Source organism: Nyctereutes procyonoides, unplaced genomic scaffold (genome assembly GCF_905146905.1).
Source record: "Nyctereutes procyonoides isolate TBG_1078 unplaced genomic scaffold, NYPRO_anot_genome, whole genome shotgun sequence".
In the NCBI taxonomy this organism is placed as follows: Eukaryota; Metazoa; Chordata; class Mammalia; order Carnivora; family Canidae; genus Nyctereutes; species Nyctereutes procyonoides.
In genome coordinates, this window is record NW_026575024.1 from 1,679,951 (window position 1) to 1,702,726 (window position 22,776).

Here is a 22,776-nt window from a genome sequence, read left to right on the forward strand (position 1 = left end):
ATTCCAGGCTAAGGAGGCTGGAGAGCCATGCAGGGACGCCCTTGGGTGCAGGGAGCACAGGGTGGAGGAGGGGGGTTCGGGTTGGCAGCTTTCCTGCAGGTGAAGGGAAAGAAAGAGTCCCACACCCTGGACTCCGGCTTTTCCGTAACTGCTACTGTTTTAAGAATAAATTAATGGTCTTTGACTTTTTAAAGAAAGGTTTCACTTGGAACAAACTCCTTGAAGCAGTGAGGACAGTGTTGCTGGGTTTTGCTCCCTCAACTTAGCCCTCACCGGGGGGGCCCTCTGCACACGTCCTCACGCCAGGACGCTTGTGTGGCTTTAAGCCCCATCGGGCCTTCGTTTAAAAGAACAGATTCATTTTCAAAGAACCACTAGCCTTCCTCGTTCAGGTGACAGCGCGGTACAGGAGGGAGCTGGCGGACGCACACCTAGAGGGCATCGGCGTGCTTTCTACACGGGGTCCCACTGGGTCAGGCCCCCCAAGTGCACCTCCTGACGCGCCCCTCGCTCAGTCAGCATTATCTTCTTCTCCGAAGGGATGACGATGACATCAATGATGTGGCCTCGATGGCGGGAGTGAACCTGTCAGAAGAAAGTGCACGAATATTAGCCACGAACTCTGAATTAGTGGGCACCCTGACACGGTCCTGTAAGGACGAAACCTTCCTCTTACCAGCGCCTTTACAAAGAAGAATCTTAGAAATAGGTACGTTGGAGCCCCGCAGCCATCCCCAGGACTGCTGGTGTGCCCGTGTGGCTTAGTCTTCTGAGTAGAGCTGCCGTCTGCCGGCAGCTCCTGGCGGAGCACGTGGGCCTCCGTGGACACGGCTGGTGCCTTGTCCTGCCTTTTGCCCGTGTCCTACATGGCTGATGCCAGTGGTCCTCAGGTAGTTGCAGCGGGTGTAGACCAACCCCTCCCGCCCCGAGGGCCTGCCTGGGCCGTCCTCACGTTGCTCCAAGCGGTGAGTCGTGGACGACAGAACAGCGACGTTTGTAAAGTGTTGCCTACCCCCAGGTAAAAAACACGGCATCACGGAGTTGCATCCAGACGTAGTGAGTTACGTATCCCATGCTACGCAGCAGAGGCTACAGAACCTTGTAGAAAAGATATCAGAAACAGCTCAGCAGAAGAACTTCTCTTATAAGGTAACTCACTGGCTTCCCAAAGAGGCTGCACTTGCTGTGGACTCCTGGTCAGTGGTGCTGGGAAGCCTCTTCCTGCACCAGATGTGGGGGTGGCACCCTGGTTTTGAGAGTTTCATGGAGCTACGTTTTGGGGACGAGGCCACCTCATTAGCCCATGGTGGCCTCAGGCTCTGTGTGCCCTGGCTGGGAAGTAGGATGGGTCTGCATGAGGGTGCACGTCAGGGGTCTTGCCTGGGCTGGGTCTGGGATGGAGGTGACCTCCCCCACTTTGGAGCTCGGGGAGCCTCCTCTGGTTTTACCCTCGCTCCTGCAGACCTTCAGGGCTCTGGCCCACGCCTGCTCCCGTGACTCGGACCACTGCTCTGTTTGGATTCGTGGAGGGTCACCTGTGCTAAAGCCCAGCCTCCGGGGGCAGGCTGCAGGGTGGCATCCGCCTTCCTCCTCCCTCCCTCACATGAGCAGTACCCAGAGGGGCCGACGGTGTGAGGCCGGTGCCGTCAGAGCGGCAGTTAGAATAAAGGAACAGTAACAAAGTGTGCAGAGTGGAAACCCCCGCGAGCCCCAGCACAGCTTGCCTGAGACTCACTTGTGTGCGTGTTAACCTGCAGAGCATGTCACACACAGGCCATCTGGGGATGAGGGGTCAGGTGTGAAAGTTATGTAGGACTTGCTTTGGGAGGTGGGATGATGTGCAGCCTGTCCAGCCCAGGCCCCAAATTTATGACCGTGTTTTTATCTTTTTGTAGGATGATGATAGATATGAGCAGGCAAGTGACGTCCGGGCTCAGCTTAAATTTTTTGAGCAGCTCGATCAAATTGAAAAGCAGAGGAAAGACGAGCAGGAGAGAGAAATCCTTATGCGAGCAGCCAAGGCAAGTACCGCACTTGGGGCTGCTCCTGGCCTGGGTCCTGAGCACCCGCGCACGCGCTCAGGGCTGTGGGAGGCTGGCGCTGTGTTGGGGGCTGGCCCTGCAGAAGACGTGATGCATGTGATTTAGGAGAGGGCTGCAGGTGGGACGTGGACCTGCGTCCAGAGCCCTGCGGGCCGTCCTGGCATGCCATCTGTCAGGCTCCTGTGACCGGTGGGCGGGATGATGGCCGCCTCGGAGCACTTCTCCAGTGGGCCTGATTTTCTTCGGATTAAGAGTTTGTTTTTTTCCATGATATGCAGGCTATATTTTTGTTTTTTGTTAGATGATAATTCGCTCATTATTATTATTATTATTTTTTTACTTTTTAAAAAAATAGTCTCGATCCAGACAAGAAGATCCAGAACAATTAAGGTTGAAACAGAAGGCAAAAGAGGTAAGCTCTTTTAATAAAAAAATCTTTACTATACGTTTGAAAATAGATTCTTATGTAACCTAATCGTCCAACCAAAGAAAGGGGAAGAAAGTGGTGGCATTTCTGTGATGAGGCTATGTAAGATGTTTGCAGAGGGCAACTGTGTGTTCTGCTTTTAGATGTAACAGTAATTTCTCATGGGGTCTCTTCAGTCTTTCTATTTACACAGTTTGTCATATTCTCTGAGCTTCTAAAGATGAGCGTGTTTTTGCTTTATGATTTTTCTGATCGCGGGATAAACCTACCGTTACAGTCAAAACAGTAAAGAAATTTTAATTTAGACAGTTTCTGAAGATCTTTGATGTCTCTGTTACTTTTGTGATAAGCAAAAGTCATGTGCATGAAATGACAGTCCTCGTTTCCTCTTCAAAACAAAGATGCAGCAACAAGAGCTGGCACAGATGAGGCAGCGCGATGCCAACCTCACAGCACTCGCCGCCATCGGGCCCAGGAAAAAGAGGAAAGTGGACTCTCCAGGACCGGGGTCGGGGACAGAAGTACGTAGCACGACAGCGATCGAGGGCTGGTGGGGGCCTCGGGGGCACCTCTCGGTCGGCAGACACACGTGAGAATTGGCCTTACATGTGGCCATCTCCCTTGGAAATTCTGTGTCACGTCGACTTGTGGATGGAAGTTCTTTCTGTGAGGAAGTGATGGCTGTGATTGGATGCCGTGAGGTTAGATGGCCTGTGCAGGGAGCGCAGGGCGACTCTAACTGCTGGAGCGCCTTCCAGGGGCGCCCGCTCCTGAGCAGCGTGCGTGACGCAGGCCTGGAGGAGGACGGACGGGGCCTGGCGTGAGGGAAAGCGGCCCGTGCTGGTTTCTGTTCAGATTTTGTTAGTTTTTTGTTTTGTTTGTGGTGATATCTTTATGTAGTTATAAACCTAACTTTAGGGTATTGCTACTTTTGTTTACACTGTGACTTGTTTTTTTTTTTTTTTTTTTTAAATAAATTTCTTGTGATTTTTAAATTTTATTTATTTATTTATTTATTTATGATAGTCACACACAGAGAGAGAGAGAGAGGCAGAGACATAGGCAGAGGGAGAAGCAGGCTCCATGCACCGGGAGCCGGACGTGGGATTCGATCCCGGGTCTCCAGGATCGCGCCCTGGGCTAAAGTCAGGGGCTAAACCGCTGCACCACCCAGGGATCCCTGTGACTTGTTTTTTGAATAAATTACAGGAGGAAAGCAAGCCTGGCCTTTCCCACGGCTTCTGGCGGTGGTGGCGGCTGGGCTTGCGCTGGCAGCAGTTCCCTGGGCCCGCAGGGCAGCACTAGCGTTTCTTGTGGTGCAGTGTGCTGACGACAGGTTCTCTTGGCTTCTGTGTACTTGAAAGAGGCGGTGTTTCTCCCTCAATTTCGAATGATATTTTACCTGAATATAAAATTCTGGGTTGACAGTGTTTTTTTCATTTAAGATTTATTTTCTTCTACATTCTTGGATATGCAGAGCATATCCGGATGGATGTCATCTAACTTTCAGAAAGGGCCCACCAAGAGGGATACTTGTGCCCCAGGACCAGGCACCCTTTGCGCTGTGCCCCCCGCCCTGTTCCCTGGGCCCCTCTACCTGACAGCTGGCGTCTTGCACGCCTGCAAGGACACTCCCGCGTCAGTGCTGTGCTGTCTTGTTCCAGATCACAAAAAAGGTGGGAGTTTTCCTAGTGTGTTTCCCCAAATTGCAAAACTCTCGTTCATAAACCTGATGCCTGGCTATGATAGGTCCATGCCCGGCGCAGTCCTGTAGAAGGGGCGGCTCTGTTGCCTTCCTGGGCCCACCGAGGTCTCCGCCTGCTGTCTCCCTCCTTGGGCCGCTTTGAGGTTATTGTCTTAATTTTTAGATGTTTGTCTGGGTTGTCTTTAGACTTGGTTCTCTTGACATTCAGCCTGGTCGGGGCTCTTAGATCTGTAAGTCAGTGTTTTTCCTCCAATTTGAGACATTGTGACATTGTGACCTTTATTTCTTCAAAATTTTTTTTCTGCTCGTCTTTTTTTTTCCTCGTGGGGTTTCCAGTTACACATATGTCAGACCTGATGATGTTGCCCTTGGGTCTCGGGCACTGTTCAGTTGTCTTTCATCTTCTCTTGTCCTCAGCACGATTTCTCCTGATCGCAGTCTCCAGGTTCCCTGACCGCGTCGATCGTGTCATCGGCAGGCGGCCATGAAGCCCACCCAGGGCAGCTCTCACTTGCTGATGTATTTGTGCCTGTGGGGTTTCCCGTCGGTCTTTCTTAGGGTTTCTGACTCTGTTGAGATACCCTGTCTGCTCACGTCCCAAGAGAGAGCACAGCTCCCGGGACATCATGCCTCTGGCCTCTTTGTCAAAGGTGCTTTGATGTGTTTGCAGGGCCAGCATCTGGGCTGCCTCAGCTTCACTCCATTCACTGCTTTTCTCCTCAACGGTGGGTCACGCATTCCTGTTTCTTTGCACGTCTTGTGATTGTTGCTCGATGCTGGATATGGTGGGTGACAGGTTGAGAGACTGGGTTTTGTCTTCCTTTGGAGAGTGCTGACTCTTGCTTTAGCAGGTGGTTCACCCTGACTCGTGTGCTTTGGGTTTCACTGTGGGGTCAGTACGGGCCTGTGGGACGCCCCTGCACACTCCGCCTTCCCTGTCCACGTTTGGTTCTAGGCTTTGTCGGGGTGGCTCTTACCCTAGGGAGTAAGTTGTCCTCCTGGGGAAAGACCCTGTGGTGTCTCGGCTGGGGGCCGTGGTGGGAGGGAGGTCTTCGTGCACGTGGGCTGGGTTCCGGCGAGGCCTGTCATGGCGTGCACACACTCTTGACTCCACTGACGTAGTGCGTTGTCTAGGTGTCATGTCTTCGCCTCTGTCCCTTTCACCCTCCCCCGGCTCACCATCCTGCAGTACTGGTGGTGTCTATGCAGAGTCTCATTCTGTGCCACAGTCTCGGATTGTTCGTGGGGACGACATCCCTGAGGTCATCCACACGGATGACAGTCCGTGTCCTGTGTTCCTAAAGGTCCATTTCCGTAGCCGAAATCCATGGCTCCTGTTTTCTTTTCTTGAGAACCTTACACGTGTTACCCTGGACGTTTATTCCCGGCGTACGGTGTTGCTCTTCAAGCCTGATGATGGTCTAATTTTATTTCTCTTGTATGTCATGTGTTCTTTTTGCCCAAAGGATTTTTTTTTTTTTAAAGAGCCTTTAATTTTACTTGGAATTAGTTATCTTGTGTTGGCATTCTTGGGTTGAGTCCTTCACAAGCAGTTTCAGATCCGTTTTATTCGGGAACACCTTCTCTCCCGGTGGGTTTGCCCAGCTTCCTCTGCAGACGTCCCGGTGGTGGGGTCGTGTCGCCCTTGCCTCGGCCTTCACGCCGCCCTCGCCTGCCCCTTGCCTGCCCTCTCCTCCCTCTGGCGGCCTCTTTGGGGCTCACGGCTCCGTTCTTGTGGTTTGGCTTTCGTTCACAACTTCCCTTTCTAATTTTTCTTGCCTCTGGCACCTCGTTTCTACAGTTTGCAGATCCAGCTTCTGTTCTCTCCTGACTGTGACCATGTTCTTCGTGTCTTCTAGCTTGTTTTAAGGTAGAATGTGACAGTTCCGGTCTGTTTATTATTATGTGTTCATGGTGTTTCTCGTGGTAGAGATGTCATTCATCCTTTCTCTCCTTTTTCCCTTGTCCCAACTCATGTGGGATTTGGCCTCTGTGTTTTCTGGTTCTCCTTTCCCATGAATTTAGTTTTCTTAAGCTTCTAAGAGGAGATGGTGTCTGAGGTAGTCTGCGAACCTCTCGAGCCCCTCTGATGTGGTCTTCGTGCGGTGATGGAGGTGCGGCTGCTTGCTCTCCCCGGGCCCCTGGTGTCCACCTGCCGTGCTCTCGGGCTGCCCTGGTCTCCACTGCCCCTGTCCTCTTCGTCTTCAGTTTCCCATCCCCTGGTCTCATCCGTGTGAGGCCCTGTGCTGTTGGGCCCAGGGCAGGCCCAGCCCCAGGCTCAGCGGCTGCCTCCATTTCTGAGGACCCACAGGCTCCTGGGGTTTCCAGGCCTGCCAGTGCCCACTGGTGTTGCTCTAGTTTGTGCCGCACGGTTTTGTGGTGCCATCCGGCCTGTGGCTGCCTGCGGCTCATCTTCCCTGGCTTTGCTGTGTCGTCTGCTGGTTTTAGGTTTTGTCATCTAGTTGCCATAAGTCTACGTGGGCCTTTGGGAAGACCAAGAAACAGCTGCCCCTGTGGCTGTTTTCCCAGGGTATAGTGATTTATTTTTCTTTATTTTTTTTAATTAATTAATTAATTAATTAATTAATTAATTATTTATTTATTTACGATAGTCATACAGAGAGAGAGAGAGAGAGAGAGAGAGAGAGGGAGAGAGAGAGGGAGGCAGAGACACAGGCAGAGGGAGAAGCAGGCTCCATGCACCGGGAGCCCGACGTGGGACTCGATCCCGGGTCTCCAGGATCGCGCTCTGGGCCAAAGGCAGGCGCTAAACCGCTGCGCCACCCAGGGATCCCTTATTTTTCTTTAAATACAACTTTTCAAAAAATTGAAAATAGTTTCAACCTATTGAAAAGTTGTAGTAGCAGCACATAGAACTCCGTTAGTCTGAGTTCTCAGTTCTGAACATTGCATCACATGCACCTCATCGCGGTGTCTGTGTGTCTCAGTGTGTGCGTGTGCGTGTGCGTGTGCACTGCCTGTATGGACCTGCATAGTCTTCCTGTGATGGGATGTCCCGCGCCCCCCAGTGCCGCACAGCCTCCCAGGCAGGAAGTCCGCCTGCCCTCCCCCCTGCTCCCCCCTGCTCCCCCCTGCTCCCCTCTGCTCCCACCTCGCCAGTGGCCCGGCAGCGTCTCTGTTGCTCTGTGCAGGGATGTGTGGCATCCAGCTGGCACGCCACATGAGCCTGCTCCAAATCTCCCCGTTCTGGATGGTACTGAAGAGGCTTGTGTGTGGGGTGACTGACAGAGGTGCCCCTGTCTCGATGGGCAGCCTGTTGGGTCTGTCGCATCCGGAGGCCCTTGTGGAGACCTTCCTGCTGACCTGCACGTTGCTGCCCGGTTCGTCAGCTCAGCCGTGTTTCCGCAGTGTGATCCCCGTGACTCCGTCCGTGTGTTGGCATTTAGTAAGGAGCTGTTCAGGGCGATGCGGAGGCCGTCCTTCCTCAGACCGCCACCAGCCTCGGCATCCACTGCTCTCACCCGCCTGCCTCTCGGCGGCCGTCACAGGTGCCGGTTGTGAGGACCTTTGTCCGTTGCACCTTCCACGTTTGCTAGTTGCCTTCTGCTGTAAGAAGAGCTTTCCCTCCTCCGTTCATGCTCCATTTGTTTGTTTGCTCATCACCGTGGCAGGGACCATGGACTCCTGTGTATCCAGTGGGTTGTAATCAATACTCTCATTATTTCTAGATTTGGGCAGTGGAAGCTCCTTCAAGCTGGTTTCTATATCCTTTTGAAGTATCTCCCTCGTTCTTGAAGCATCACGGTTTTACTGGCGAGAGGCGTCCCGGGGCCTCTGGTGCTTCCCCGCCCCTCCGGCGCTTCGCCAGGAGCCCTGGTGCCCTCCAGGCGTTGGGGGTGGCGGCGGGGATGGTGCGTGGAGGCCAGGGTCAGAGCTCTGTGTGTGCTGTTCGCTGCACGGCTCCTTCCAGGCCCAGGGGCGTTCATGCAAGTGCAGATGCGTGTGCGGCGCTTTCTGTGTCTGAAACACCCGTCTCGCTCCTGCGAACACCCGGATCGTAGTCTGCACGCAGGGCTGCTGCCCAGCCTTCGCCCTCTCCTTGCCTATGAGTCCTTCTCCATGAGAGATCGAGTTCCCGTTATTCCCTGTGTTTGGTCCCAGCCACGCTGGCTGCTGGGGTCCCCGTTCCGGGAGGGGCAGGAGGCAGAGGGGAAAAGCATATTGATTAACTTTGACTCGGGTGTTAAGGTACGTCCAGAGTCTGTGCTGGGAACTAGGAAAAATGTGTGCTTCCAAACCCACGGGGGGAGCCGGCCGCGAGGCAGCAGCTGGCAGTGAAAGCACGGGGACCCCGAGCGACACGGAAGGAGGCAGGTCACCAGAGGCTGTTCTGGGGAGTTCTTTCGTATGTTGTTGCTTTTGCCTGTTTTGGGGCTTTGGGGGGATGCTTGTGTTACATACAGAGCGGTTACCACCGAGTCTCTGCTTTGTGCCTGCCTTCATCAGAGGTAGTACTCTGATCCTTTTCTTTTTTTGAGTTTAGGAGCAATTCCTTGGGATACATCTTTTAAAAACCCATTCATTTTGAACTGATTTTAGATGCATGGAAAAGTAGGGAAACATGAGTGTTTCTGTGTACCCCTCACTCAGCTTCCCCCCAGTAAAAGTCATTGGTGCCATAGGCTGTTACAAGACTATCTGATTTTGTTTTTCAGAATTTAATTTTTTAGAAGTATAATAAACTTTTGTTTTAGAGCAGTTGTGGGTCGACAAGGGAACGGGGAGGGAGGCTCGGAGGTTCTCTGCACCCACCCCGACGGCCTCCCCGTTGTCCTCATCACTCACCACAGTGGTGTTGGTTTTGCAAGGATGAGTCCACACACTCACGCCGTCATTACCCACAGTCCGCGGTTGGCCCTCGGGTCCCTCTGGGCGCCGCGGGTTTGCACAGACGCCCAGTGACGGGCATCGGCTGTAGCGCATCACGCAGGGCCGTCTCCCTGCCCTGAGTCCCCCCGCGCCACGCGCTCGTCTCCCCCTGCCCACACCCCGCCTCCCGCCGCCCCAACGCCCACCGGTCCATCCGCGTCTCCGTACTTTTGCCTCTTCCAGAAGGTCACGGGGTCGGAGTCACGCCGCGTGCGCTTCCTTCGCTTAGGGACATGCGTCCTCCGCGTCTTCTCACGTCAGCCCGAGTGACAGCCCGTCGTCTGGACGGACCGCCCCGGACTCACCCCCCCCCGCCCAGGGGCGCCTTGCCCGCTTCCCAGTTTGGGCGGTTCCGGGCAGAGCCGCGTGGACATCCGTGAGCGGGATCGTGGACGTGGGCTCTCAGCTCCCGCGGGAAAATCCCAGGGCGCCCGGGCGCTGGGGCGCAGGGTAGGAGGGGGCTCGGGCTTGTCAGCGTCGCCCTCCAGAGGGTCTCCCAGGTGGCCGCGCCATCCCGCCTTCCCGCCGACCCCGCAGGGAGCCCTGCTGGCCCACGACCCCGCCTGCGCTTGGCCTCGTGGGCGCGGTGGGCTTGGGCCCTTCTGACGGGCGTGCGGGCGTCTCGCTCGTCATCGCCGGCATTTCCTGGTGACACAGGCCGAGGGGCGTGAGTTCAGGGGCTCGCCTGCGGGTCCTCTGTGGTGAGGGGTCTGGTCAGGGCTTTGGCCCCCCTTTTTTTTTTTAAGATTTATTTATTATTTATTTATTCATGTGAGACACAGAGAAAGAGAGAGAGAGAGAGGCAGAGACGCAGGCATAGGGAGGAGCAGGCTCCATGCAGGGAGCCCGATGTGGGACTCGATCTGGGGTCTCCAGGATCATGCCCTGGGCTGCAGGCGGCGCTAAACCGCTGAGCCACCCAGGCTGCCCCTGGCCTAGTTTTATTCAGGTGTTTCCTCTTGTTTTGTGAGTTCTTTGCAGAGTGGGTGATAGTCCACGAGCAGATGTTTCTTTTTTTTTTCTTTTAAAGATTTTATTTATTTATTTACGATAGTCACACACACACACACAGAGAGAGAGAGAGAGAGAGAGGCAGAGACACAGGCAGAGGGAGAAGCAGGCTCCATGCACCGGGAGCCTGACGTGGGATTCGATCCTGGGTCTCCAAGATCGCGCCCTGGGCCAAAGGCAGGCGCCAAACCGCTGCGCCACCCAGGGATCCCGAGCAGATGTTTCTTTTGCGAATATTTTTTCCACGTGTGAGTGCCCTATTTTCCCACTGGTGATGTCTTTGTGTTGCAGGACCTCACCCAGGACCTTGTGGTTCCTGACTTGGTGTCTTTCCCAGTCCTTGTCTTTCCTGATATTGACACTTGTGAAATGTGTACGTCACGTATTTTGTACAAAGTCCCTTAATTTGGGTTCCTCTTAGGTTTCTTCATGACTAGATCCAGGCTCCGTAACTTTGGCTAGAATGTCAAAAAGCTGATAGGGTGCCCTTGTCCGTGCATCACGTGATCACCTCGACCACTGGGTTCAGGTGGCATCTGCCGGCTGACTGTGCCGCGGGCTCCTGCGTCCCCAAGCAGTTGTCTCTGCAGCGGCGGCTGTGCTCTCTGCCTGGGACTGGTTTTGTCTTTCTGGCCCCACGCGTGTGTTAACCGTGGTTCTGCTGTAAAGGGAGCTGTCGCCTCTGCCCTGTTCCCCCTCCTGCTTGCTCGTTCAGTGACTTACCCATGTTAGTGTGTACACGTGGCTTGTACCGTGGGTGACCCTCCGTCACCGCTGTCCATGTTTGGATGCCCATGTGGCCTCGGCCTCGGCCAGGTCCTATGACCTCTCATGACCCCTCACTTTTTGAAGACTTCTTTCTTTCTCACATTGCAGAATGTTCCAGACTTAGCTTATGGTATTCCTGCCATAACCATGGAATCAGCGCAGGCTCCTTCTGTTGGCCGTGCTCCTGGGTGTCCTGTGTCCAGCCCTCCTCGAGGGCCACACGCGCTCGGCCACACTTGCTTTGTTTCTGTCCCTCTGTCTCTGCTGAAAACGGGCTTGTATGTGGACCTCAGCTTCTCTTCTGCTGCCACAGGGCTCCTCCTGGCCGTGCCTGGTGTCTCATGTGGGAGACCTGGTTTCTTGTTCCACATGTACTTATTTTTGTTTGATCCTGAAGTATAAGGACGTTTCAGAGTTGCTAAGCTGTGTCGAATATTTCTGCACCGTTCTTGTACTTAGCATCACAACATCCGGTCAGAATGTTGCATTTCGAAGCTGCTCGGGTGGGCTTCCTTCCTGCCGCTGCTTTCACCGCGGCTCTAGTCCTTACTCCGTAGCGCAGCGCAGCGCAGCGCAGCTTTAGGCTCTCCTGCTGCTGCCTGTATTCCATGTTGGATTCCCCTACTTTTCGGTTGATTTTAATTGTTTAGTTTGGTGGGTGGAGCGTGGCCAGGGCTCCAGGGATCAGAAGTGCGGAGACCCCTGCAGACAGAGGGCGCCGCCCGTCATGACCCCCGCCCCCCTTGCCCGCAGTCCATGCGCACTCAGTGCACCTGTGCGTGTTTTCTTTCCCCCTTTCACCTTCCTTGAGGTGCAGGCAAGGCACCCTTTGGCAGCGTGCCATTCTCACTAATACATCCCGGAACTTGATTTCGTTTCAGAAAGATCCTCATTCTGTTTTATAGCAACGCGGTGCCTTCGGAACTGTCGCCGTCTCTCCTCGTGCACAGGTGATGCGGCCTTAGATACCTTGCCGAGCACGAGCATCTTTGCCTTGCGGGGGTATCGTTGAGGGTGGTTAAGGGCACAGGTAGTTTGGTTCGCAGTGGCTGGGCTCCCCTCTGGAAGATCATGCCACGTTGTGTCCCCCTGTGGCGTGGGAGAGGCCTCCCCCACGCTCACCAGCGCCATGTGTTGTCCTCGTCTTAGATTTTGCCAGTCTGACAGGTGATACAGGTCATCAGTTTCCATGATTTACAGTGGGTGCTTGAGGACAGGCATATTCTCCCGAGAGGGTGGAGAGTTAATAGATGTCCATGATGCCTACCTTGCTGATTATGCTGACCAATTTTCTGAGTCCTTGCTTATTTTTGTCCATTTGATGTGTTTTGTCCTGAGTGTGGTGACTGTTACTAGTGCGCTTCTATTTTTACCTCCTATGTCTCCTGCAGTTTTTGCTTTGTAGCGAGGGGCTGTGTGTGCGCCCTGTTATGTGGCACGTAAGTATTGATAAACGTTATAGCTTCTAAAAAAAAAAATGTTACAGCTTCTGTGAGTTGTCACTTTCGGTGTTAAAAAAATACCCGTTTTGTCCAGTGGGCTTGAGTCCTGTGTCCTGAGTTGGGACCGTCACCTGTTCTCCTTGCTTCCCTCCGTAGAAAACCTCTGTTCCCCCACCTGTTTTAGCCTTCCTGATGTTGGGCATGTCTCCAGTCAGCACAATGGCTTGGTCTTTTTTTCAGAGTCAAGTCAAAAAGCTTTTCTTTTCTTTCTTTGTTTTCAGGATTTTACTTCTTCATTAGAGAGACAGCAATAGAGAGCATGAGCAGGTTGGAGAGGGGGAAGCAGACTCCCCACTGAGCGGGGAGCCCGACCCGGGGCTCGATCCCAGGATCCTGAGATCATGACTGGAGCTGAAGGCATGACGCTTCCCCGGCTGAGCCCCCCTGGCACACCAAAAAGCTTTATTTTATTAATCTTTTATTTTTTATTTTTTTAAAGATTTATTTAATTTATTTATGATAGAGGCAGAGACACAGGAGGAAGGAGAAGCAGGCTCCATGCAGGGAGCCCGACGCGGGACTCGATCCCAGGACCCCAGGATCGCACCCTGGGCCAAAGGCAGATGCTAAACCACTGATCCACCCAGGGATCCCCCCAAAAAGCTTTATTTTAATATATGAATGAAAAAAGTCCGTTCCCCGTTATTGATGCGACCAGCATGCCTGGTCTTTTCTCTCTCGTGATATTTTACAATTACACATATTTTGTGTTTGCTGGGATTCTCTAAAGTGTATATTCTTTGCTCTTTAAGGAAAATATTCTGTTTGTACTCAGGAAGGTTTATGATTATTTTCTGGTGGTCATGTTTGCACATAAACCTCACGAAAGGCCTCCAGTCCTTGGTTTTTATGGAACTGGTCCCCGTTGGTGCCAGGCTCTCGCCGCCAGCCTGGCCTGTCCCCCCCGCCCCCCGGCTGTCCGCGTCCTGTCCCCACACGCGACCTTCCGCCCGCCCTGCGTCTGCTGTGGTGTCAGGTGCACGTTTCCGTGGGTGCTGACCCGTCTCATGGCCGCCGCCTGACCCCACCTCTCCTGGGGCAGAGCCCCCAACGAGGGCCTCGGTGCAGGGTCCCCTGATGTTTGTGTGTTGAAAGTAGTTCCTCTGTGGCATGGGCAGGGAGGACAGTGTGGCGGGACGGAGAACCCTTGGTTCACATGTTCTTTCAGTAATTTTGTGAATGCTTGTCCGTGGTCGCCTCACTTTTGTGAGTTGGTTTTGAAAGGCCGATGTCAGGCGGATTGTCTTAGCTTTGTAATTTATTTTCTCTTTTTCCCTAGAGGCCTCATCTGTCTCTTTGAAAGTAATAGTTTTGTGAGGAGACGTCAGGGTTGATAGAGTGTAGATTTTGGTCTCTGTTTCCCAGAACTTTCTCTTGGATTCTGGCCTCGGTGCCTCTTGTGCTACGTTGTCTGTTTCGCTTCTTCGGAGGCTCTAATGCCGCAGCGCCCGTCCTCGCGTGTGCCCCTTGCTGGGCCCCCCTACTTCGCTGCTCCCCGCCTCGGCACCTCACAGCTAACTGCTAACTGACTCATTTCTGATTGGATTTTTTTTTTTCATTTTTTTCCTGCATTCAGCCAACTCTTACTCCTTTGTTGTTAAGACTTTACTTCTTTATTTATTTTAGAGGGAGTGAGCGATGGGGTGGGGGAGGCAGAGGCAGAGGGAGAGAATCCCAAGCAGACTCCACACTGAGTGTGGGGCACAGCACGGGGCTCTATCTCACGACCTTGAGATCACGACCTGAGCAGAAACCAAGAGTTGGATGCTCAACTGCGCCACCCGGGCACCCCCCCCTTTCTGTTTCTTAATCCAATTCTTTGTTAATATTTCAGGGTTTGTTTTTTTTTTGAAAATTATTTATTTATTCATGAGAGACACAGAGAGAGCGAGGCAGAGACACAGGCAGAGGGAGCAGCAGGCTCCATGCAGGGAGCCCGACGTGGGACTCGATTCTGGGACCCCAGGGTCGCGGCCTGGGCTGAAGGTGGCGCTAAACTGCTGAGCCGCCGGGCTGCCCAATATTTCAGGTTCTGATCTGGAGCAGTTTTCATGTCCTCAGACACTAGGTACGTTGTTTGTGGCTGAAGGGGCTGCCCTACAGCGTTCTTGTTGTCTAGACGGCATTTGTCTCTGATGTGTGAGGAATTCCACTTTCTGACCTTTGGCAGCGGGTCCTCGTAGACCTGCTGATCTTCCTTGAGTTCACTTTTATGGTTATGGGGGGGGGGGGCTCGCAGGACTCGCGGTCCGATGGCGCCCTCTTCTGCCAGCGTCGGGAACCTCCCTCTCCTCTCCTGTCCACCGCCTGGTTTTCACGGCCCTTTTCCGAGGCCCTGTGCTCCGAGGACTCTGCCCACCCCCCGCCCACACCCTCCCTCCTGTCGGTGCTCTGGGCGCTCAGACGGGTGGACAGCGGCCGCTCTGGGCTGGCTTTGGCCGGACGTGGGCCCCTGCCGTCTCCTGTCTGTCTTTGCCATGTAGCCTTGTGGGTGCTGTGGCACCGCACTGAGGAGGGGCCGGTTCTGCTCATTTGGGGGCCCTTTTGGATCACAGTGCTCCCCGCTTCACTGATGGAGTGATCTCTGTATAGACTGGTGTTTCCCTTTTGATTCTGAGTTGTTTTCTGGGGTGAGCCGGGAGCCGCCAGGTGACTTGCCAGCCATGCGCTGTCTTTCACCCTCCTGTGAGTGCCGTGCATCCCCCCGGGATGAGTACCTGGCTGGGGGTCTTCGAGGTACCTGTCTGCACAGGTGTGCTCTGTTTTGGGCAGTGAGGGCTTACCCCCCTTTGGGGGAGTGTGCCGTCTCCAGGGCCAGCCGAGTGGGGCAGGCGGAGCCTGTGCCGTTAGGTTCTGTTGGCGTTTCACCCTGAACTGCTGGTCGTCCAGCTGAGGCCTGGGGCGTGGGAGCAGCCTTGAGAGCCTCGCCCGAGAGCCGCCTGCTGTGCTTCTGGCCACCGTGGAGTCGGCCTCTCGGCCCCCCGACGTGGACATTCCCTGAGGCAGTTCCCGAGAGGCCCACAGGCGGGGGCTCACGTTCTCAGCCCTTGTGGGAAGCTCAGAGCTGGGCCAGGAGCTTCTCCCCCAGTGAGTGATGTGGCGCTTCCTCTCTCCGCAATGGGCTCTCCCGCGTGAGGTGGCCCACGAGCCAGGTGGGATTTGGACAGAAGGTGTTTTTTCTTTCCATTTGGTGTTACATCGAGTGTTTATTGGCTGTCAGATTGATTGTGGCAGTTCTTTTTTTAAGGATTTTTAAAAATTTATTTATTCATGAGAGACGTAGAGAGAGACAGAGAGAGACAGAGACACAGGCAGAGACACAGGCAGAGGGAGAAGCAGGCTCCATGCAGGGAGCCCGATGCGGGACTCGATCCCAGGACTTCAGGATCACGCCCTGGGCTGAAGGCGGCGCTAAACCGCTGAGCCGCCGGGGCTGCCTGATTGTGGCAGTTTGACGATGGAAAAGGCTGCCTTCGGAAGAAATAACTTCCTTTTGTCAGTGTTTCCAGTGGTCCTGTGACAGGGTGATGGTATTCTTGCTCTGTTTTCAGAGGCGGAAGCACCTTGCACGAGAGCGTAAGCGCTGTGTCCGAGGTCACTTTGTTTTTAGCCCCAGTGCCTGCAAAGACAGAGCGAACTAAACAGCCCTGTGATGGGTGTGCAAGCTGCTGAAGTTGGTCCTGCCGACCGCCGCCTCCCGGGCCCGACGTTGGCCCTTACCCGGCAGAGTGCTCTGTTACTCCGGGTCGGGGCGCGGTGCCGGCAGGCTGCAGCGGCGGGGCGGCTCAGGACCTCCCGCAGGCTCTCCCCGCCCTGCCGGCTGGGCTCCGGGCTCCTGTGACCCCCTTCTGCAGCCCGCAGAGCAGATGACCATGACCCTGGAGGCGAGACCCTGAATTCGTGTCCTTCTATTTTGGTGTGAAATGGAAGAGGCAGTGCTCATCCCACATAAGTAGAAGTAATTTGAGTATCAAGTAGGATATCTTTGAACATAGGCTTTTTATAAAAGTCCATAGAACCACGAGAAATGGCAGTTTTTCGCTGGCCTTCAGAGCACGTTGCCTGGGCCTGTGGGAGGCGCTCAGCCAGCCGTCCTGGGCCATGCTGACACTTGCCGATCAGAATGCTTTGACACTAGCTTTGATTTCTTAAACATATTGCAATAAAGTGTTAATTATCTCGATTTATGACTTTTAGCAGCTGTTAATTTGCTCCTGAAGTGTGTACCTACCCTTGTCCCAGCTGTTCTGGCTGTTGAGCTATTTGGAAAGTAGAAACATCAGATGTGGTCCAGAATCGGGGTCACGAGTGTCACAGAGGTACTTCGATCTGTGCGTAAGCTAGTGCCTTTGCGTTCTCTCTCCGTGGCTGCATCTGTCCCCAAGAGCCTTGAGGTCAGGGGTGGCGTCTGCAGGGCAGGTAGGGAAGGAAGGCTACTTACTGTTGAGCAGCTTTCTTTCCAGAAACTGGCCTCTGCTTGGGCCTGTTGGGGCCTCCCTGTGGTGACGGGGTCCAGAGTTGTGGGTCCCAGGACGGCCACTGTGCTCCTGCTGTTCCTTCTGTTCCTGCAGACTGTTTTCATCACACGCCTTTGCAGAGGTGGCTGTTTGTCTCTTGCCTGGAACACTTTAGGGTTCTTACGGAGCCTCAGGAAATGCTGAGAAAACCCGAATCATTCTTTCAAACAAGGAAAAGGAGCCACTGCAGGAAGTAGCTCGGAGGAGGGCTCAGCGGGAGAGGGTACCGAGGGGGTGTAAAGTAGTGTGACTGAGGTCGGAGGCGCGTGTGTGCAGGGACAGGAGCAGCCTGCCGGCCTGGCGTAGGGGGCCTGGCGAGGGACCGGGTGCACCGAGCGGAGCCGCGGGCGCCGTGGTCCTCGCCTGCCACCTGCTGCCCGGCTCCCGGAACTGCGGCTGTCTGGGCAGCGCTCTGGCGCCGGCCGGCCGGATTCTTCCCACTTTCTTAAACTTGAGAACAAGCTGTAAAAATAGCATTGTATTGTTTGCCCCTGAAACCCACTTGAGCAACTTTAACCATCAGAATACAGACACTTAGTTTTCATTCCGAATGTGCCCTTGGAGCGTCAGATGGAGACACGGTGCTGGGACCACAGGACGCTGTGGCTGGGTGGCCACGATGCTTCCAGGAAAACCGCCACAGCAACTCCGTGTCATGAGCAGGCGCCAGAGACTCAGAGGAACTTGGCTGTTCCCTGGCGGTGCTGTCAGCCGGAGACAGCAGTGGGGACCAGGGCGTCCCCTTGGCCGCGGATAACCGCGGTGGCCGGAGTGCTATGGCCTGACCTGCTGACCGGGTGACCGCCAGCCCACGAAGTCCAGGAGTTTAGACTGTGGCGTGGGGACTGTGCCTTTGTCAGCGAAGTGGGGACGATACAGTTGGCCCAGGTGTGGCATTCGTCCGTCCCACTGGACCTCCTGGACACATGAGATCGGGGATGCCGGCTTCGAGCCCCAGAGGGGTTCTACCCTCTTGGGATGGGAGCCACCGCCCGTTCCTTCTGTAGGGGCTGGAGTCCGGGCTCCTTGGGAATCGCGGGGCTAGCACTCACCTGTGTGCTTGAGCACCGGTCCTGGAAGTCGGTATGGGGGCTGTGCCTTCTCGCACTCCCTTCTCGTTAGGGACTCACAAAGCACTTCAGCTCACGGGGCGGGCCTGTGGGAAGGAGCCTGGCTGCCTCTAGCATCCGGGTTCCTTGGGACACCTGTAGGGGGGCGCGAGTGGCTGCAGGCATGTGGACCAGGGGCCCGCACCTGGTTCTGCCCCTTCCTTCCAGCGCCGTGGGTCCTGCCCACCCGTGCACACCACTAACCCGGCTGTCTTCTCCTTTCTCGTCACCAGGGGTCGGGCCCAGGCTCGGCGGTCCCAGGCAGCTCCGGCGTTGGAACCCCCAGACAGTTCACGCGACAAAGGATCACGCGGGTCAACCTCAGGGACCTCATATTTTGTTTAGAGAATGAGCGTGAGACAAGCCATTCACTGTTGCTCTACAAAGCATTCCTTAAGTAGCACAGGGCGGGCGTGGCATCGCGGATGGAGACGCCTGGGACGTTTTTATATATTTGCAGATTACGCCTTTTGTAACAAGCAAATGGGATATTGTTTAAAAAACAGCCACCTCTTTACAATGGAACAGTTTTATATTCCTGTTTCTAAGTCAACTCTTCAGTATGGAAGAAAACATGTTTCTGTAACAGAGAACACAGAGGCCCGTGGGCACTCTGAACGGACAATTAACTCTTAACTCATCTTTGATTGAGTGGCCTTCTTGCCAAACAAGCCATATATAAAAACTGATGGAATCGTTTAGCAAATAATTAGCTGCCCTCTGTCACCTCGTAGCGGTTTCTACATTATTTGTGCATTTTGGTTTATTCAACCCAACTTACTGCGTAGGTGTGTGTCTACAGCAATGACCTCATTTCATTTATTTTATTTTTGTATTAGTCAGTTGGCAAAGCAAACTGATGTTTTAGACTATTTATGTCCCTGTCCTCTCCCTCGCCAGAGTCCCCGAGGAGCACGGAGCTCATCGCGCGCTCGCCCGGAGCGTGGTCACCTTTCTGCTCGGGAGAGGCCGCGCGGCGGCTCCTTCCGAGTGTGTGGTCGGCATCTGTACAGACGCATTTTATTTGCTATAGTTTGTAAAGCTGTAAAGTTAAAAGAAATGAAAACCTTTTCAGCATAAATATATTTTACTTGCACTGTGTTTTTTAGCTAAAAGTGGAAACTTAGATGAAATAAAATCAAAGTTGAGAAGAATCATCAAAAGACTGTTTCTCAGTGTGAATCAAGTGTTGAAAAATGGTTGGTGTATTTTGTCAGTAATTGTACATAATTTTTGGCACATAACATGAAAATGGCTATGTAAACTATAATTATTTTGCTAAGAGACTGTAAGCAAGCTGTGGGCCAACTTTACAGATGTCCAGAGCAAAGCCCCTTCTTTGTACCTATTTTTTTATTACAAATATACTAATTGGTTCTTTATATTTTCAGAGGTTATTGTATTAAATTGTCTATTGATAGTACTTTTATGACTGTAAATACTTTGGCTTTCTCTGTGTGGATCCTCACGTCAGACTTTACTTCGCGCGAGTGTGAACCGAATGCTGATCAGTATTTTTATCAACACCTGAAAACTGTTACACCTTTTATTTTGTCTTTTAGGAAATCCCTGTCTTTCCATTTTTTCATGTAAATTTTGCACAGTTACTTGTTCATATGTAAATATTTTACTTTCAAAAATGAAGTTTTTAATTGCTATTGTTTTATATAGGATTGAAAGAAAATTAACTCCTTTATTAAAAACGAATTTATCTGTATCTGTTTTGCCTATTTTTCCCGTTTTTTTTTCAGTTTTAGATTCTGCTGCCAGAGACTCAGCTCTGGTTCCACTGAGTGGAACAGTGTTTATTTATGAACTACTACTTGTTAGAATCAGTATCTAAACCCCAGCGACTCTAGTAGAAATAACCTCGCCTCCAAGAACAGGAGCTGTGTGCTGCAGGGTGAGGCCCCGTGTGCGTCGCGGGAGAGGGCCCGAGGTGGAGCTTGCTCCTCGCATGCTTGGGCCGTCTGGGCCACCTTGCCTGCGTCCCTTTGCAGGGGCCGCCCCACCCTGGACACAGGTGCACCGGGGCACCTGCGCTCGCAGCTGGGGCACCCTGGGGACAGGCAAGGTGTGGCCCCGGGGGTCCGTGCATGGACACGTGCCCTGGCGATGACCCCAGCCCCAATGAGAACTTCCCAGTGCTGGAGACAGATGGGGTGTCCAGGAGGCCCTGCCCCCGTGCTACCCCCTAGTGTTGCGGGCACGTCCGCACCCTGCCTCTGGCGCGCTGTACGTGGTCGGTGTCGTAGGTGGGTCGGCGTGCTCGGAGGTGGTGTCTAGTTCTCACATTGATTTCAAGTGGACCATGCCCAGGAATGTGTGGGCTTCCTTACAAGTTACACCGGGAAACACCACTCTCGTCAGGGAGCCTGCTCCGTCGCCTCTGGGGCTGCCGTCCGCCCCACAGACCGGGGCCCTCGGCAGTGGAGGCCCGTTTTCCTGGTCTGGAGGCCGGGAGTCTGAGGTCGGGGCTCAGCGGGGTCTGTGCCCTCGAGGCCACGGGGGGGTCTGTTCCAGGCCTGTCCCCCAGCTCCGGTGCTGGCTGGCACCTTGGACGGCCCCAGGACAGTGGTCATACCATGGCTTAGGGTGCCAGCAAGGCCCCGTCTCCAAGTCAGGTCACGTTCTGGGTGATCTTTGGGGGCAGGGATCACCCTCACTGTAACACCTGTGACGGCGGAGGACGGAGCCTCAGCAGGAGGCGCTTGAGGTGTGGTTTCCAGGTTCCCGTCCGTGTGAAAGGCCCCGGGTAATTCAGTGATTACGTCACCCGTGGACTTTCTAACCGTGACTACTTGGTTTTCACGAAGTTCTTGGCCTGAGATAAATCAGGTCAGTCGGTAGAGGACACGCGTACTTGGATTTTGGCAGGTGTCACTGATTTGATTTCAGCTTCTCTATGCCCTACTGGGTCCCGTTGATCCACTGAGGACAGTCGCGGCCAAGGCACAGCCCCGACGCCAACGGGAGACCCCACCTGGCCGAAGCATTGCCTGCAGACCCGAGGCACAGGGTTGTCCGTTGTTCTTCTCTCACGAGACCGTTAACCGCTGTTCAGTGTCCCCGCACGACACGGTATTACCTGTCTGATGTCAGGTTTGGGAACTTGGGTGGGCTTGGAGGTAGAGGGTGGGATGGTGTTGCCCGGCACGTCCGCTCTCTCCACCGCGTTCCCCAGATGGCCGTGTTTCCAGGCAAATAAGAACAAGACACGAGGCCGAAAGTTGCGTGAAGTTCGGAAAAGACGAAGGCGAAGAAAGAAATCACAGATGATGCCACCGTGCACAGAAAGTCCGAAAGACTCCACAAACCCGTGCCTGACCCAGAGGCCTGAATGTTGTGAAATTGTAGGGAACAGGGTCAGGATCCAAAATGACATGTGATTCTGTGTTCCAGCCGCCAGCAGCCGGGACGCGGGGGTCATTGACAGTAGGACCCGGATGTCGGGGTACCGGGCGGACGCTCGAGGAGCGGCACGGACGAGCCCCCCGCTGAAACGAGAGAAACGAGGAGGCCTGAGTGGAGCACACGCCGCGCTCAGGCTGGGCCGGGTGTGGACGGCGGCGGCGCCGTCTGCGTGGACCCCGTGCGCCCTCGCCGTCCCCGCGGGGCTGGCGCTGAAACTGACGGTCGGATCCCAGGGACTCGTAGGAAGCCGGGATGTCGCGGGCGGCTCACACGTGGAGCCGGGATGTCTGGGCCGCACGTGGAGCGTTCGCACTCCCAGATTGCAGGACCTGCGGAAGCCGCGGCCGAGGCGGCGTGGCCTGGCGTGAGGGCAGGCACGGCCGGTGAACGCCACGGAGCGTCCTGGCCGCTAGACTTTGGACAGAGACGCCGACGCGGCGAAGCTGCTGGTGGAGCTGGGCGGCCTGTGGGTGGAGAGCGAGTCTTCCCCCACGTTCACACACACACGGGTTAACTGGAGAAGGATCACAGGCCTGGACGTGGAAGCCAAGAGTCCAAAGCCTCTAGACGAAAACATCAGAGGAGTGTTCACGACCTTGGGGAGGGCGGGCACAAGCCGTAAAGAAAAAAACGGCCAAGTGCACTTGAAATTCGTGCGGATCCAGAGGTGCCCGGGGAGAGCGGAAGGGAAGCCACGGGCCGGGAGGGAGCGCGTGCGCATAGAACCCCGACCGGACCCGCAGACGACGTAGGGAGAGACTCCACTGCTAGATGCGTGCGCAAGACCTACCGGGGGCCCGGAAGCACGTGGAAGGGTTGCCCGTCGTGACTGGTCATCAGAGAAAGCCTGTGATGAGGGCCTGCCGCACGCCCGCCGGGGAGACCGAGGCCGACGGAGAGCGCGTGGCGGTGGCCCTTGGGGAGCCGTCCGGCCACTCCGGGAAACTGTTGCACTTTTAAGAAAGCAAAGCGCGTGTGTCTCCCCTGTGCCTACGTGAGACAGCGATGGCCTTTGTCCGCCAAAGAGGCCGTCCGGCAATGTTCACAGCGGTGCTGGGCACCGATGGCCCCAAACGGGATCGGCCCACCCGTCCCTCGGTGGTGGGCGGACACCTCGGTGCTACCGCCCAGGGATGGAAAGGGATACGCTGCCGATTCACTCGGTGACGTAGACGGATCTCTACAGAATCACGGAGAAGCCAGGCCCAGAGGCCCCCACGCCCCCCTGGTGGTGGCAGTGGGAGCCCACGTGGTTGGTTACCTCCCAGGGTGGCCGATGGGAATGTTCTGTCTCCATCTGGGTGGTGGTCCCCTGGGTGTGTGCACCTGTGAACAGGCCGGCAGGTGAGGTCCGCGCGTTTCAGCATCTAGGAGACGTACCTCAGTAAAAC

General features: G+C 54.7%; 1 protein-coding gene across 1 annotated transcript in view; it reads left to right on the forward strand.

Annotated features, from left to right (window-relative positions):
- TAF4 (TATA-box binding protein associated factor 4) overlaps positions 1-19,688 on the forward strand; it is a 65,988-nt gene extending 46,300 nt beyond the window's left edge. Inside the window, 6 exon segments of the mRNA XM_055344130.1 lie at positions 540-709; positions 1,019-1,149; positions 1,896-2,021; positions 2,398-2,454; positions 2,871-2,990; positions 18,205-19,688. Coding sequence (XP_055200105.1) covers positions 540-709; positions 1,019-1,149; positions 1,896-2,021; positions 2,398-2,454; positions 2,871-2,990; positions 18,205-18,372 — 772 coding nt within the window. The 3' untranslated portion in view covers positions 18,373-19,688.
- The last annotated feature ends 3,088 nt before the right edge of the window (positions 19,689-22,776 follow it).